This window comes from Hesperophylax consimilis, chromosome 28, assembly GCF_061612785.1.
Source record: "Hesperophylax consimilis isolate HC1 chromosome 28, BYU_Hcon_1.0, whole genome shotgun sequence".
Lineage (NCBI taxonomy): Eukaryota > Metazoa > Arthropoda > Insecta > Trichoptera > Limnephilidae > Hesperophylax > Hesperophylax consimilis.
The window spans coordinates 5,381,636-5,397,954 of NC_142863.1; the positions used below are offsets into that span (position 1 = coordinate 5,381,636).

At 33.7% G+C, this 16,319-nt stretch overlaps 1 protein-coding gene across 1 annotated transcript in view; it reads left to right on the forward strand.

The window, feature by feature from the left end:
• Positions 1 to 1,685: 1,685 nt before the first annotated feature.
• Positions 1,686 to 16,319, forward strand: part of LOC149410070 (uncharacterized) — a 149,388-nt gene continuing 134,754 nt past the window's right edge. Inside the window, exons 1-2 of the mRNA XM_089648934.1 lie at positions 1,686 to 1,959; positions 2,020 to 2,517. Coding sequence (XP_089505060.1) covers positions 1,686 to 1,959; positions 2,020 to 2,517 — 772 coding nt within the window. The remainder of the gene's footprint in view (positions 1,960 to 2,019; positions 2,518 to 16,319) is intronic.

Here is a 16,319-nt window from a genome sequence, read left to right on the forward strand (position 1 = left end):
CTATGTCAATACTATATTGACTAGATTCGTCATCTATCGTCAGTCAACAATTTTATTTATTTATTTATGTCTATTCTTGAATACACATTTTACAAATGATTACAGTGGTTTATGTCGGAGTATAGAGAAAAAAGTACAGAAAAAAGGTATAAAAAATAAAGAACATAGGTTGTAAAACTGTGTGTGGGTGATATTGTATGTTACGTGAACACCTCACTAGGAGAACCTGTGCTGAGGTGTTAACGTGTTTGTGATTAAGGTGACAGGTATTTATGTGTTGTGGTAGAAATGCACAGACATATATTGAAACATGAAAACACACCTTTATATGTGAGTGTATTTTTGGATAATTCTTGAATAACGTGTATAATATTTAATTTTACTTATTACATTTTGGTTATGTTTGGTTTGGAATTATAATCTTTTGAATAAAGTGAATATCTAGATTTTTTATCCAGGCTACGATATGTTTTTTGAGAAAGTTTGTAGATGTGTTTGTAGTCAATAATGGTTTCAGTAATGGGCATACTGTTAACAAGTTTGGTTGCGTAGTATTGAAAGTGTCTTTGTCGATGTGTGGTGTGTGTTATCGGAATGTTCAGTGTTTTATTTGTTGAGGACCTGGTTTTTATTATGGCTTTTGGTTAATTTGTATTATGAAGATTATTATGGATGAGGTGTAGGAGAGCAGTTTTGGCGTAAAGTTGTCTTATTGACATGACGTCTAGAGTTTTGAGGATTTTGTTTGAGTCTGTGTAGAATGGTACTTGCAGTATGAGTTTGAGTGATGAGAAGCTTAGGATAAGAGGAAGCTACAAGCCAAAAATGTGTATATTCTTGGTATACCTTACGTTGTAGGTAATTGGCATTAAAATCTTTTGAGAAACGGAGTCTAGAAACGTTCGATTTCAAGCACAAAACTGGTTTTTATTTATTTTGTAAATAATTTTATAAGAAGAAAAAAAAGTTAATCAATTGAAACTGTCACAGATAATCTTAGCCATAATACTGCATTTTTTAAAAGTTGTTTCCTTTGTGCGTTCATACATTTCTATTGAAAAAATATATTTTTTAGTAGTTTACATTTATATTTTTTGTTGAGTAATCTATTTTTTTATTTGTATTCTGCTCAAGCAAAACGACAGGAAAACATTCAATTTATCTAACACATATTTTTTGGTATTCATAATGTACACCAATTTGTTATAAAGATTAATCAAAATAGTGATTTGGCATTAAGCTTCGCCTTAACTGTAAATATATATATATAACTTTTTTTAATAATGTCATTCGGTATGCAAAATTACTGGCTTATTAAATTACGAAGTTTAACTAACGAAGCTCTTAGAATTGAAATAATTTGTATACACGGTGAGTTTAATCTGTTCAGGTCAATGCCGCTACATTAGTTTGGACTTGGAGTAACGAAAGCGCCATAGAAAATAATAAAAGTATATATTATTGATTTGGCCATTAAATCTGTAAATAGGGCACTTTTGAACAGTTCTCGTTAAAAACTTTTATCCTCTCTAAATTCTTTTCATCTTATTGCGTTTCCGATCTACAAGCACCTAACAAAATCCCAACTAGGTTAAAAATCCTTATCTGCTTTAATATACTAATCACATTTTTTCTTTCTTTTCAGATATTTTGGTTAATTTTCTAAACAAAGGCAACAAATTGAAATGGCCATCAACAGTCCAGGATCGTTTGCAGCCCAACTCTCTCCAAAACCCATCACTCCCAAGAGCCCCCGTCACTTCGTCTTCCCTCAGAAGAGTCCATCGGTTGTATCCAGTGGTTCATCTGGCTATTACACGCCCCAATCAGGCTGCAGTTATGACAGGAGTCCCAGCTCCCACTGCAAGCCTCCAAAATCCCCAAAAATGATGAACCTACGAAGTCCAAAAAGTCCTAGAAAGTTCAGTTTTATACATGAAAACAGTGAACCAGACATCGGTGCTGCAACCAGCAAGGAATACAATTATCCTACAATGATTCATGTCAATTCTACTCCAGCGTTTAAAACTAACGTTTCAAGTAGTAACAGCAGCATTAAAGGACAACATAGAGTCCAAACTCCTCCAGTACACATCCACACGAACCCTGGTTACATGTCTCCAAGCAAGTCTTCATCAAGATACAATTCGAATAGCACCATCAACCGGAGAAGTCCTTACTCTTCTAGTAATAATATAAACGAAGATAGTCAGAAAGACGCACCGGAAAATGATACGGAAAGCAGTTGCAGATCTGTTGGAAGATGCAGGAAGTCTACATCAGATCTGACGGATGAAACTGATGAAACTCCAGTCACAAGGTCCACGAGTATAAGCAGACCTTCATCGCCGATGAGGAGAGGGTCCATGAAAGGTGGCCTGGCTTATTTAGCTAGCAGACGAGGTTCCAGAGATTCTGTTGTGTCCAGTTGCTCGAAAGAAGATATTGGACCGCTCAATTTTCAAAATACGGCTCGCGGCAGGCAGAGAAGGACGTCCAACTTTTTGGAACTGCCAGGTAAAATATGCATTTTTTTTCCTTGACTAACTTTTTGGAGATCATTTTTCAAACACGAATTTAAGACAGCGAGCAATATCATTAACAATTTGATCAGCTTCGAGGTGACGAATCGATTATAGTAACAATTAATAAAATGGTGTTTGAAAGATAGAGAGTACAAAATCAGTGTGCAATATAATTGTGAATGAGGAATACTTGGAGCAGGTGGATGAGTTGGTGTATTTAGGAAGTATGTTCTAGAGAGATGAGAAGACTGACAGAGATATTGAAAGAAGTGTAAATGCAGGTAACTCCATTAATGGAGGACTGAACGCAGTTGGCGCTAAAAAAATGTCCAAAGAAGCGAAGTTAGCAGTCCACAATGAAGTGCTGGCACCTACCCTGATTTATGGAAGTGAGGCATAAAACTGGCAGAGAAAGAATGAAAGTAGACTGAATGCTGTAGAAATGAGATCCCTGAGGCGTATGTGTGTTAAAACCACGTATGACCGTGTGAGAAATGTGGAGATCCGCAAATATCGTGATGTAAGCGTTATGAGTAAGATTAAGAAAGGGACGCTTAGATGGTTTATGCATTTAGAGCGAATGAACGAAGAAAGGAGTGTAAGGACGCCGGAGCTACGCTTTTCCTGCTAATTTTAATGACGAAATTACAATATTACAACTTTTATGAACACGTGTTCCGACATCCTTATAACACATTCGTGTTTTACTTATGGTTTGCAAGGAAATCAGTCCATTCATTCGTTAAGGTCTGTAGTCCCGTTTTTAACTGGAATACGAATAATTTGACCAGATTTTTTAATAAATTAACAATATTTTATATCAGTAAGTTTTCTCCGTGTAGGTCAAAGTAAGCCGGTATAACAGTATAATAATGAGTTAAATTAATGTGGTTTCCGGCGTTAAGTTTTGATGAAGCCGTAAGAACTATTAAGCTTATCCACGTCGTCTTTATCTCCAATAATATTAATGTCCTACCCCTCTCAACTTCTCAATTGGGGATCAAGAGTACCCCTCGTTCCAAGTAGTTGGGAATCTTATGCAGTAATTAGTTGTTTGACGGATATCATTCACATTGCTAGAAAAATGATTTCTTTACCTACAAACAACAGGATTTCTACAGGCGTAAAAAAAAAACTTTCAGGATGTTGGGAAATTGGAAATTTGGTAAACTATACGAATTCTTGCATCAAGCCAATATCTCAACGTAATACCAGAAGTCAGGATTTATTTCAGTGCAGAAATTCTGGGACTAACTACCATATGTATTCCTCTTTGCCCAGAATACTGGATGGAGGGAAATAATTATATCAAGTCAGTGGACATCTTCAATTTATCTTTAAACAAATATAAAGTGCTATGCATAAAAAAAATCTTGTCTTATAACATTAGTTTATCAAAAATAATAATTAATATTTGACAAGTTCTAGTATTTTCACCAAAAAATGTAGAAAATTTGTCTCGACGCCATCTAGTGAGAGAGTTAGCACTTACAATGCCTTTCTCATATAAAATAAAGTTGGTTGTTTCAGGTGAAAAAAATGTAACAAGCAGTAATTGTTGAATGAAACACTAGTATATATTGAATTATTTCGCGGATAAGAGATAAGCCGCCATAGCTCAGTGGTCAGAGCTGTCGACCGGAAATCGAAAGGACACGGGTTCATGTCCCGTTGGCGTCATGTATCTTTTATCAGGAGATTTTTCAATGTGGATGAGTGTTTCAGGCTAATAATTATTGCTTATAAAAATAATTGTTACCCTTTGTGCTATGCATAAAAAAAAATCTTGTCTTAAAACATTAGTTTACCAAAAATAATAATAAATATAAAATGTTGTTAATAAAGCAATTCAGTTATGTAGAATAAATAATGTATATTTCTTAATATTCACAGTAAAAGCCCCGAAAAAAGGCGTTATTTAATAAATAAATAATTAATTCTATGTGGCTTCAAATGTATGTTCTAGAGTCTAGCACATTACTTGGTCAAAGCCAACTTTTCCAGACGCTTTGAAACTGATTGCTGTATAAAATATAATATTATAATTTCTCTGTCCAAATGAAAAATCGGCAGAATATTAAACAGCCGCAACACGACAACTGCTGTTGTACCCATGTCAACATTTCTGAAACGTCTGAACTTACATCATGGCACTGATTATGCTAATTTTCGGAAAGATGAATTTGGGTTCATAAATTGAAACTCATTTTAAGGGAACAGAAGATAGATCAGAAAAAGGTTAATATTTTTTTCTAAAATAAATACTGCTTCTTTAACTCTCCAGGTTAATTTGTTCGGTTTTAGGAACATACAGCTATTACCCGTAGAGCAAATCTGTTCGCTTTTCGGAACAGCTCGTAAGGGCTGATAAAAATTGTTGTGTCTCCCTTACCTTTACAGTAAGAAATATGAACTAAACGGTATTAGAAATAAAAAAACACCAAACTTTTTATTAAAGTATAGAAATTATCTATATAAAAATTAAAGAATTCTCTTTCTTTGAATTCAAAAGTTCCGACCACAATTTGAGAAAAATTTTGTTGAGTTTTTAAAAGTTTTCTACGTTTGATTTCATTTTTTTTTTTAATTTAAGATATTATACGTTTATTTATAATAAAAAAAATTGAAAGGTGTTTCATTATCTTTCAAAAACAGTTTTTAGTTTTCGAATACGTCAAGAAATATCAAATTTATTTGAATTTTATCAAGAAGCGGAAATACAAACAAATTCTCCAAATTTCTGACAGGGTTAATATAATATTATGATTTGTCATATCCTTGATATTGGTGTAAGAGCTTACCTATAGATGGCGCTTGAAATTAGTCTATTAGGTTACCTATATATGGAATTTAGCTATTAGTCAAGTATTGTAGAGAACGAGGGTATAATAAGTAAGGTTGAAATCTCTAGGTCAGGGTCAATATTACTCCAATCGCCTGCCATATTAAGATTTCGGGGTCCATTCTCAATCGATCACTTTAAAAGTCCAAGTGTTTTGTTAATCCGGAGTTTTATTTAATAAAAGAGTTTGTGAGAATCCAAGGAGATACCACAATTTAGTTCACCTTCCTAGAAGTAATATCTGTAGAATAATCTTATCACTCGATGTTTTTTAATCGTTGTCGCGAAAATAACGGCGATCGATAAATTAATTAATATCAAGAGGTCTAGCATGTACGATCGATAAAGCTCTATATCAATACGATGTTGACTAAATGCGTGATCTATGGTCAGTTAGCAACATTCCCTAGCAAGGTCAATGCTTGATAAGAAATTAAGACAAAGAAAGCCCACTAAATCTTTTTACCTGTCAGTTCAATTTGGGTGACTGTTTTAAACTTTTTAATAATAACGATTAACGAAGCTCCTAGGGTTGAGACGTCATTTATGCGATCAATTAAATCCGATCAAACTTGGAGAGATAAAATTCAGACGCTTGTTTCGAATATCTAAAATTATGACTAAAGATCTCATTGACCAATTAACTAATTTGAATAAAGTCCTCACTAACTAATTGACTCCTCTTTTAATGCCAAACAATAAATAAGGACTGCCAACGCATATTAAGATTAGTATTTCAATTAAAAATTCCCATTTTGTTAATATTTTTTCGTAAATATATGACGTTTGATGATTCGAATATCAAATTACTTCAGTGTTGCCATTATATATCAGTAAATTTACAGTATCGGATCGACAGACGGAACTACCAACGAATTTGTAGTGATTTAGCTAGAATGGTCGAACTATTCGAGGAACGAACAAGGGTTGGGATAGCCGTATTTTGAAGGGTTTTTCCACAGAGCTAAAGCATGGATAAAGCCTATGGCTTATGACAGGCGAATGCGAAAACACAATTCGTAAGGTTAATTCACAGTCAACTTACCGGGTGGCGAATGAAATCTGCATCTCGAGAATCATCTGTCAGCATTGAAACGGTGATCGTTGTACGGTAGCACTCGTTTTCTTGAATTGGATTGCGATAGTTGCGATAAAATACGTTTAAGGGATTATTTCGATAAATAACCGGCGATAGTACACACATTGGTTTTGACAGGACGAAAGTTTTGATGCGATTGTACGGCTCACGGCACTCCGTGGTTATAGATGACGTGTGTGAATTTAAACTGTATAGTTCAAATTCTGACCATACTATTGGTTGGCACACGGCCTGTCAAAAGCAATCGGCGTGACGGAACATATGATATGCCAACCAATATCGTAATGCTATTCAATATACGCTGGCAATATTGGCAGCTGGGAAATGAATTTAGGTCAGACGGCTATGCAAAAGTAAAAATATACTAATGCATTGACAATGTCCTATTTGAATAATAGCTTTAATATACATTGGCAATAAAAAGGAAGTTAATCAGTTCATGAAGTCTTTAGTTACGACCAACAACTTTTGCTCCACCAAATTGGAACGGAATCAATTGATCGCGTTTCGATCGTCCACGGATCGCGTATACAATTTCTTTCAACTCTAAGAGCTTCACCTCCATTCATTAATTAGCCAGTTATTTTACATGCCGCTCGACATTATCCAAAAGTCGTGCAAATTGACAGCTTATCCGACTCCTTGGAGGCTTCGCTAAAAGCAGCGGCTTTTGTCTACGGACTATCGGAATCATATTGTGACCGTTCTCGCGAACATCGCTAACTGACCATAGATGAAAGATTTCATCAATATCGTAATGACAAAGGGGTTTATTGATCGGTATAAAATCATCGATAATTCCGCCTATCGATCCGGCATTGAAAATTAATCTATTTTACTGTGCTAGACTCCCAGATGCAACACATTTAATTTATTTCCTCTATTCGTGGGCACCGGTGAAATCTGGTTAAAAACGGGACTGCATGCCGATTCCTATTGTACACTTAGTACAATTTTAATAAATCGGAACACGTGTTATAACAACATACAATGACGAAATGCGATAATATAAAAGTTTTAATGAATACACAAAAATATAATTGTCGTATCTTCGTATCTAAAACGCTTATGAATCTAAATGACTCAGTCCTGATGCAATGTTCCAATTAAAAATAATTTTTGTTTGACCATTTAAATTTCCAAATATATTTATTATTCAGAATTGCAAATTACAAATGACGTGGAAATCAATAAAATCACACAAACAAGACGTCTCAATCTGGCATAACCAAAGTTATAGTATAGTGATAATATCCTTGAATACCGAAACAGCTGTTACTAAAGCACTTGAATTTGATTTCCTTTAAATAATATCAACAAATATTTGCACATACTTAAAACATTAAAATTACAAAACAGTTTTTCAACGTGTATAATTTAATATTGATAGTTGAAATTCACGCTTGTGTAATTTCATCTTAACACCATTTTTTATGGCTTTTAGCTCTTGGTTTATATCTTCCCTTTGAACGGAATCTTCTCGTGGTTTCTTGAAGTTTCTGTAAATCCTCCGACAAACGGATTATCTCTTGGTTTTTACATTCCCCAGACTTTCTCGGAAGGCTACGCGTGAAGTGTCGCTTTCTTGTGGCTGGTCAAATACGAGTGCTTGTTTTTAAAGGTATACTTTGAAAGCTGCAGCATTAAGAGCTTTTACTCGAATTCTATAAGAGCCTGTTTCTCTTTTCTAAACATCTAACCTTTTCTCGAGACTCTTGAATATTTCTACATGTAATCATTTTTTTATTTTTCAAACATTCCCCCAATAAGTACATTATAACGAGATAAAAGAATTGCTTCATTTTTTGGGCATAGTAGGACTCGGTTGGGAGGTTAAGAAGATGGTAATAAAATGAATAGGACAAAGCCTACTATTCAGATCAGGAGGTCTAGCATGGACAATTGACGAAATCCGTCATCTGATTGAGTGATATTTGCGAACACGGTCAGAATGGTTCCTAAAGTGAGTAAACAAAAGTTCCTGCTTTTAGCGCGGCCTCGTATGCCAGTATGGCCCGCATATGCCGACTTACAGTATCAATATCGGTCTAGATATCAATAGTGTGACCGTGCTCAGGAAATCGGTATAATCGATAGTTACGCATATCAATCCGATAAATTAAAGCGAAATCGATTGAAAAGACACACATGGGTTTAGTCACCTTTTTTATTTTCGAAAATAAATTTTCAATAACTATTTAAAATTTTATTTTATGAATATTGCGTTGTTGACGTCATACGGGCCAATGTCACCTGACAGCTGTCTTATCAATTAGTAGCGTTTTCTACAACATAATGACGTTGTAGCCAGTTGGAATCGTTTCAGAATGTGAGGTTTTGTCAGAAAATAAACTTTAAATTTTTCACACGTTTTGAACCGTATTCATAGTTCTTTAGTTTTTGAAAATATTTCCAATCAATTCCGCACGGTTGTCCTTCACCAGGGCGATACTGAGAGTATCATCTACTGTGAAAGTGCAAATATACCTTATAAGTCTTTTAAGACTCTTTTTTCTAGCTTTTCACCATATAGCAAAAGTTTTTTTCAAATTTGATTATGTCTAATAAAATGTTGTTGTTTTTTTAGTAAACCTTTAAAATTTTGATCTTGCTTATTTAAAAATAATATTTATTAGAAATCGAAATAAATTTTTCATCGGAAACGGACACAAACGTCAAATACAAAGAAAATAATTTATAATTAGAAACATACACACACGTATGTTATAAACGTGTTTTCTATAATTTTGGCAATAAAAATAACTCATATTAGATTAATTAATTAGCAAGGATCAAGACTAGCAATCCGGACGGCGCGGGCTCAAATCCCGGCATGGGCAAATAAATATTTTTGGATTTTTGTAAAATAAATTCATTAAAAATAATATAATATTTAAATATTAACCGCACGTTCTTGAGTGTAACATATTGTCAGTATTGCCCTGGTGTAAGACCACCATTTGGAATCGAAACGTTGCTTTAAATGGCTTTAGCCGTGTTTGGTGACTAGATCTGGGTAGCTGGATACTTCCCCACCTCCCCTATTAACTTCAATTGTTGCTACAGAAGGTCGGGAGCAGTTCAGACTCTTATGCGGAATTCACGTAAAACAAAATTGTTTTGAGCACGTCAAGCGAATGAATGAAGAAATGAGTACAAAGAGAATATATATGACGAGAATGTGAATTGCAGAAGAAGTCGGGGATGCTCTTGGAAGATATTTCACGATTAAGTCAACTAAATAGTATTATCTTGAGACACAAAATTACATATTGATAGGTGGGTCAAATCCCAGCACTGCAAAGACTGGAAGAGAGCAAATGGAATAAGACAATCCAAAGTACTCATAAAAGGACCAGACCCTAGACGAACCAAGAAACTACTCGATATGGACAGAAACTCACTGAGGGAACTGGTAGGACTACTAACGGGACACTGCCATCTCAGGAGACGCATGCAGCTTTTGGCAGTGGAAAACACCAACAGATGCAGGAAATGTGAAGAGGATGAAGAGACTCCAATTCACCTATGGTGCCAATGCCCTGCCCTGGTGGGAACTAGGCTCAGATACCTGGGGAGACATACAGTAGAACCAGAAGACATAGCCACATACCCAATGACAACCCTGGTGAACTTTACTAAAGGGACTGGGTTGTTGTTAAAGGATTGAGGTAAAATGGGAGGTAGCACAATGGGCCTATGGCCTAAGTGCTCACGGGAACTACGTGTAAACCGTCTCCGCCCTTTTAAAAAAATACTACTTTCAGAATAACAGAAGGGTAAGTATGCGATGTATGCATGCGAATAAATCAAGGAGCGTGTGCCAAGACCGAGTTGATTTGCGATCAGTCCCCTCTGTCTACCCCTGCGGAGAAACGACGTCAATAGTTAGTCATTTCAAAAAATATATGTTTGCAAGGTCGGTGTTCAAATACATTTTTTTCCAAGGCTCTATCATAATAGACTTTTTTGGTGCCTTACAAAATGTAAATATTTTATTAACAATATAATGTATTTTACGTATTTTATGAGAGTAATTGAATCACTCTTCTTGTTATTTTTCCAATTGTACTTTGAAATGTCTACACGTAATCTGTCATTTTTTCAATAATGTATTCTCGTGATGTATTGTTTGCCACGTTAAATTTTCTCTTTATTGATTCAAAGGAGAAAATATGATATCTTAAATATTTGTATCTTTCCAAAGACAGATACAAATATTGTCTAAAAATTGTATAAACGAAAGTCGCTATCCGCGTCTGTCTGTTTGTGCGCTTAGTTCTAACAGATTTTGATAGAGTTTTCACTATTATTTAAAACATTTCTTCCGGAAGGTTTATATATATAAACACATCAGCTAATTCATTACCAGAGGTTCATTTAACTTCATATACTAAATCAATTATCTTTGCTCATCTACTATGCAGTCTATGAAGGACCCTGGTGTCACTTTAGATTATAAGCTGTCTTTTGATGAACATATTAATAGGGACGTTTATAAACCTCTTAAACTACTCGACTACATCAATAGAATTACCTATGACTTCAATAATATAATAAAAACTCTTTACGTTGGTTCACCCTATTCTGGAATACGCCTCGGTCATTTAGTCTCCATTCTATGATGTTCACATTAATCATATCGAATCCGTACAGCATCGTTTTTTAAGCCCTGCATACATAATTTATTTAAATTTTTGAAAATAATATCCATACATTTGTTACGCCCAAACATTAATTATATGAAATTACCTGGATACAAAAAAACGCGAAGTTAGCTCCGAAAATTATTAATAACACGTTTTATTCTGTTATTTAATATTTTATGGCCAAGAAAAAAATCCCAGTGGGTCTTTAAATGTAACTAAAGCATTTGTCGAGAGATTTTTGCTCTAATTCAAACCTGTCGTGTTTTATTAAATATTTTCAACATTTAAGGCGAAGCTTAGTGCTAAATCACTATTTTGATTAATCATTATAACGAATTGGTGAACATTATGAATACACAAAAAAAAATGTTTTAGATAAATTTAAGATTTTCCTGTCGTTTCGCTTGAGTAGAATACACATAAAAAAATAAATTACTCAATAAAAAATATAAATGTAAACTACTAAAAAAAAATTATTTTCAATAGTAATGATTGAACGCGTAAAGGAAACAACTTTTTAAAAATACAGTATTATAGCTAAGATTATATGTGACAGTTTCGCTTGATTAAATTTTTTGCTTTCTTATAAAATTATTTACAAAATAAATAAAAACCAGTTTAGTGCTTGAAATCGAACGTTTCTAGACTCCGTTTGTCAAGCGATTTTAATGCCCATTACCTACAGTATAAGGTATACCAAATATACACATTTTTGGCTTGTAGCTTCCTCTTAATAAGTTTTTTACAAATCTCCCTTTCGGTTCCATGATAACTGAACACAGTGACAAGTGATATAAAGTCATTAGAAACGATGAAAAAATTTTTTTTTTAACCTTATCTAACCTACTTAACCCAGTTAATAAAGTTTTTGTTTCTTCACTTTCCATGAATTTATATAACTTTTTAAAGATGTGATGAATTATCATTGTGATGATTTATCCGGTCACCCTCCCTTTCAACCCATCTTTGAACGCTTACTACGGGGCCTTAAGGGAAATTGCTTGGGGGTTAGGGCTAGAGAGAGACGATTTCTCATACGAAGAACTTGAAGGAAATCTTTCAAATTAAATATTTCTTTAGAAAAATATAGAAGATACGTTAATCTTAACTGCGTTTTCAAAATTATCAACGGTGTGATTGACTCGCCTACTTTGTTGCAACTCATCCCTTTTAATATCCCTTCCCGTAGACTCTGATATAATTAATTGCTTTTCCTCAATCAACACAGCCTCCGTGGTAGAGAGGTTAGGTTCTCGCCTAGCAAACTGTTATAAATTTTATTTGATGAATTTGTATTATTCTACAATTTACTCATCAAAAATAATACATATTATATTTGTGTCACGTTCCGAAGATTATTCTCAATATCCCACTGGTGTAAGACCACCATTCTGAATTGATAGGTTGCTTGGAATAGCTTTGGCCGTGTTTGGGAATCAGATCTGAAATGCCAGGTATATTTTCACCTTTCCATTCCGCATCTTCTTCCTCTCTCCACAACTTATCTTCCAATCGAAATTTGTGAAATAATACAAATTAATCAAATAAATTTACTTGCGCACGCCGCGATTTGAACCAGCGACCTCCAGCTTCAGAGCCACAAACCTTAGTTTTTATTTTATTTTATTTTTTATTTATTTATTTTTTATTTATTTTTTATAATATAATATTGATTACATTTTATGATTTTGACTGTCCAACTAGGAAGGATTCCCTTTTCAGGACAGTCAAATTTACAGGTTTCAAGTTATCCTAGACGAATACAGGATTTAAGACTAGCTAAAATAAGTATGTTAAAACGAAGATGCATAAAAAGATACATAAAGATACATAGAGGCGTTCGTGATTTCAAATTACATTTTTAGTATAATTTCGGAATCAGTCCTGCCTAGATCCAACAACCATTTTGTCACTCTTGGACCGAAGGATGACAATAAATAAATGTTTTTATTCCTTAATGTAATTAAATAGCCTTGATTTAATAAACCTCATTGAATTTCACATACCCATAAAAGTTTCTCGTTATAAAACCCTGTTTAATTGTAACTATTCCAGGACTAAGCATTTCAAACACTCGCTTGTACCTAGATAACTTGAAGTTACGCAGATGTAGCGGATCTGTTTAACTGCACAAAAGCTAGATACAAAAAGGCTATAATATCATATCTTCTAAATCATTACTCATATAAAGTAAGTCTAATCATACTTGTTGATAATATTTTGTATGTACTTGTATCTCCTTCTAGTATTAATTTAATTTAATTTATTTATTTGCAAAAACAGTATAAACCAGAGCGTTGCAATATCGTTAATTAAAATTTACAAAAAACTGAATAACAAATACATTTACAAGTGGGACAAAAAAAAATTTACAATGTTAAGTTTGGAATAAGATATTTCACGTTTAAATACATTGTAGGACATGTGGAAAATATCCACATTTGATGTGAGGAAGTTCATTAACCTAGTGATTCTTCCCAAGGGCATCACCATTGGTAAGTTAGTTCTGCACCTAGGAAGAATCAAAAGCCTGTGTTCGCGCAAAATCCGGGACATAGAATCCTATGCATTTTAGCCAGAATTTCTGGTATTGAGATTAAACGGTTTAGGAGCTTATACGCATCAGAAACAATGCAACATCCCTTCTGGAACTAAGGCTGTATACACCCAGCATTCCCGAGATAAATGCGGTTGGAAACAGCCATGGGTAATAACCAAACTCTCTCATGTAGAGGTATCGTAAAAACTTCTTCTGTATTTCAGTGCAACTCAAGCGGGACAACCAAGAGAAACTCAAAGAATTATTATACACCATTGCAATGACCCAAACACTTGCAATTGCAATACCTTAGAGTATGTGGATAGCATAAAATATCTAGGAATTATTGTAGACAAGAATCTGAGATGGAATGAACATATCTATTCAATCTCCACAAAGGTCAGAAAACTCACGCATCTTTTCATGGCGATTAGAAATATTCTATGCGCAAAAGATCTAAAACTAATGTACTATGCCATGTGCAACTCTTTACTTGAATATGCATCTTTAGGATGGGGAGGATGTACCAAATCAATTCTGGACCCCTTAGCCAAAGCACAGAAATCACTACTAAGGGTCATACTTAAAAAACCATTTAGATACCCCAGTAATGATTTATTCAAAGAGATAGGAGTTCTGGATGTGAGGCAACTATTTATAAGAAAAGTTATATTATACACACAAAAATATCGTCACCTCTTCCCCTCCGTAGAACATTATCACAACACCCGACATGCAGGGAGGAATCCAATAGTTCCACTTGCTACTATGACATCCCTTGCTCAAAGACAATATTCTTACCTAGGTCCAAAAATGTTCAACCTTATACCCGGTTCTTGGAAATTGAAAAGTGGAAGCGTCCTGCGTAAATTAGTCAATGATTGGATTCTAAACTTAGGGAGAGTCGAAAGTGAACGTATGCTGTATAACTGTTAAACAAAATCACCAAATCAACTGTTAAACAAAATCACCAAACTTCTGATGTTTTTCAACCTAAGATTTATGGTTATGCGCCCCTGAAGCCTGTCTGCTCATTAGGTACATCACTACTGTAAAGCGTATCACATTTGTACGTCGCACACTAACTCTGTGTGAAACTTGGTACCTACTACGGTAATGATTTATAATAAATACATAACACAATATGGCGTACGAAGTAATGCACCAATTTCACCAAAGTAGCACTAAATCAGGTACTATGTATTTATATTCATAGTTTATGTTCCATAGTTTATATTTCTATCTATATATATAGTTATTGTTTTTACATTTTAGCAGTAGTTCAAGAAATGAGCGCGGTATATATTCGTATTGCCGTATAATATAATTTGTTCTGAATTCATGTTTTAATTCAGTGAAAACAATCATGCACATAATTTATTACACATTCTAGTTACAACGCTTACCTCATACTCTGTAAATTTTAATATTTTATGTTACCAGGTTAATTCGGTAAATCCGATTATAATATATGCTACCAGATTAATTTTATCTACTTCTCACAAAACAATGTATGTGTACTTATATTTATTATATACATTTTCTTTATTACACAACTTAGTTTCAGAGAAAAATGAAACTTTTTTTTTTGGTTTTTGTTATGTAATTATGTACATTTCAGTAATAATATGAACTAAACATGTCAATTTGTCTGTCCTAGAACGGGAAACTTTCCTAGTTGGACAGGCAAAGCATCCAATATGTAATATGTACTTTCTTTTGATAAATAAATCAATAAATAAAAAAAAAAAAAAAAAAAAAAAAATAAATAAATAAATAAAAAATAAATTTTCTCGACCATTAGTAAATAGACAGTATCCTCTGGCCCCCATACCTGAAATCCACTCTCGAGAATGCTACGCACTAAACTAAAGTAAAGCAGTCTTATAACTGCAAGGTTGGTCATGTCTTTTGAATTGTGTATGACAAAACCCAACATCTTAGTCAAGTCTTTTGAATTGTGTATGACAAAACCCAACATCTTTGTCAAGTCTTTTGAATTGTGTATGACAAAACCCAACATCTTGGTCAAGTCTTTTGAATTGTGTATGACAAAACCTAACATCTTTGTCAAGTCTTTTGAATTGTGTATGACAAAACCCAACATCTTAGTCAAGTCTTTTGATTTGTGTATAACAAAACCCAACATCTTTGTCAAGTCTTTTGAATTGTGTATGACAAAACCCAACAACTTAGTCAAGTCTTTTGAATTGTGTATGACAAAACCCAGCATCGTAGTCTAGTCTTTTGAATTGTGTATGGCAAAACCCAACATTTTAGTGGCTGATTATACTTTCTGTCGTCATTTTATGATAAAATGCCACAGTTAATTGCTATTCTGTGACATGAATTATGGTGTATGGTATATTTATACCGTTGATATTCAATAAATAAATATGTGCCTAGAATGAGTAAATTTTTTGGTAGCAAAATTTTGATATTCAAAAACTTATGGATTGTTCATTTATTTATTTATTCATTTTCGGGAAATCGACAGTTTACATTTAATCAGTTTGTACATAAGTATTTTATAGTAAAATAAAACCAATTATGGATTTCCTCCTTGTGACTTTAACTGAGACAGCATAATATGGAATAAGTTATTTAAATAAATTATACAAAACCAAGATTATATAAAACGAAAAATTTACAAAACAATACATTT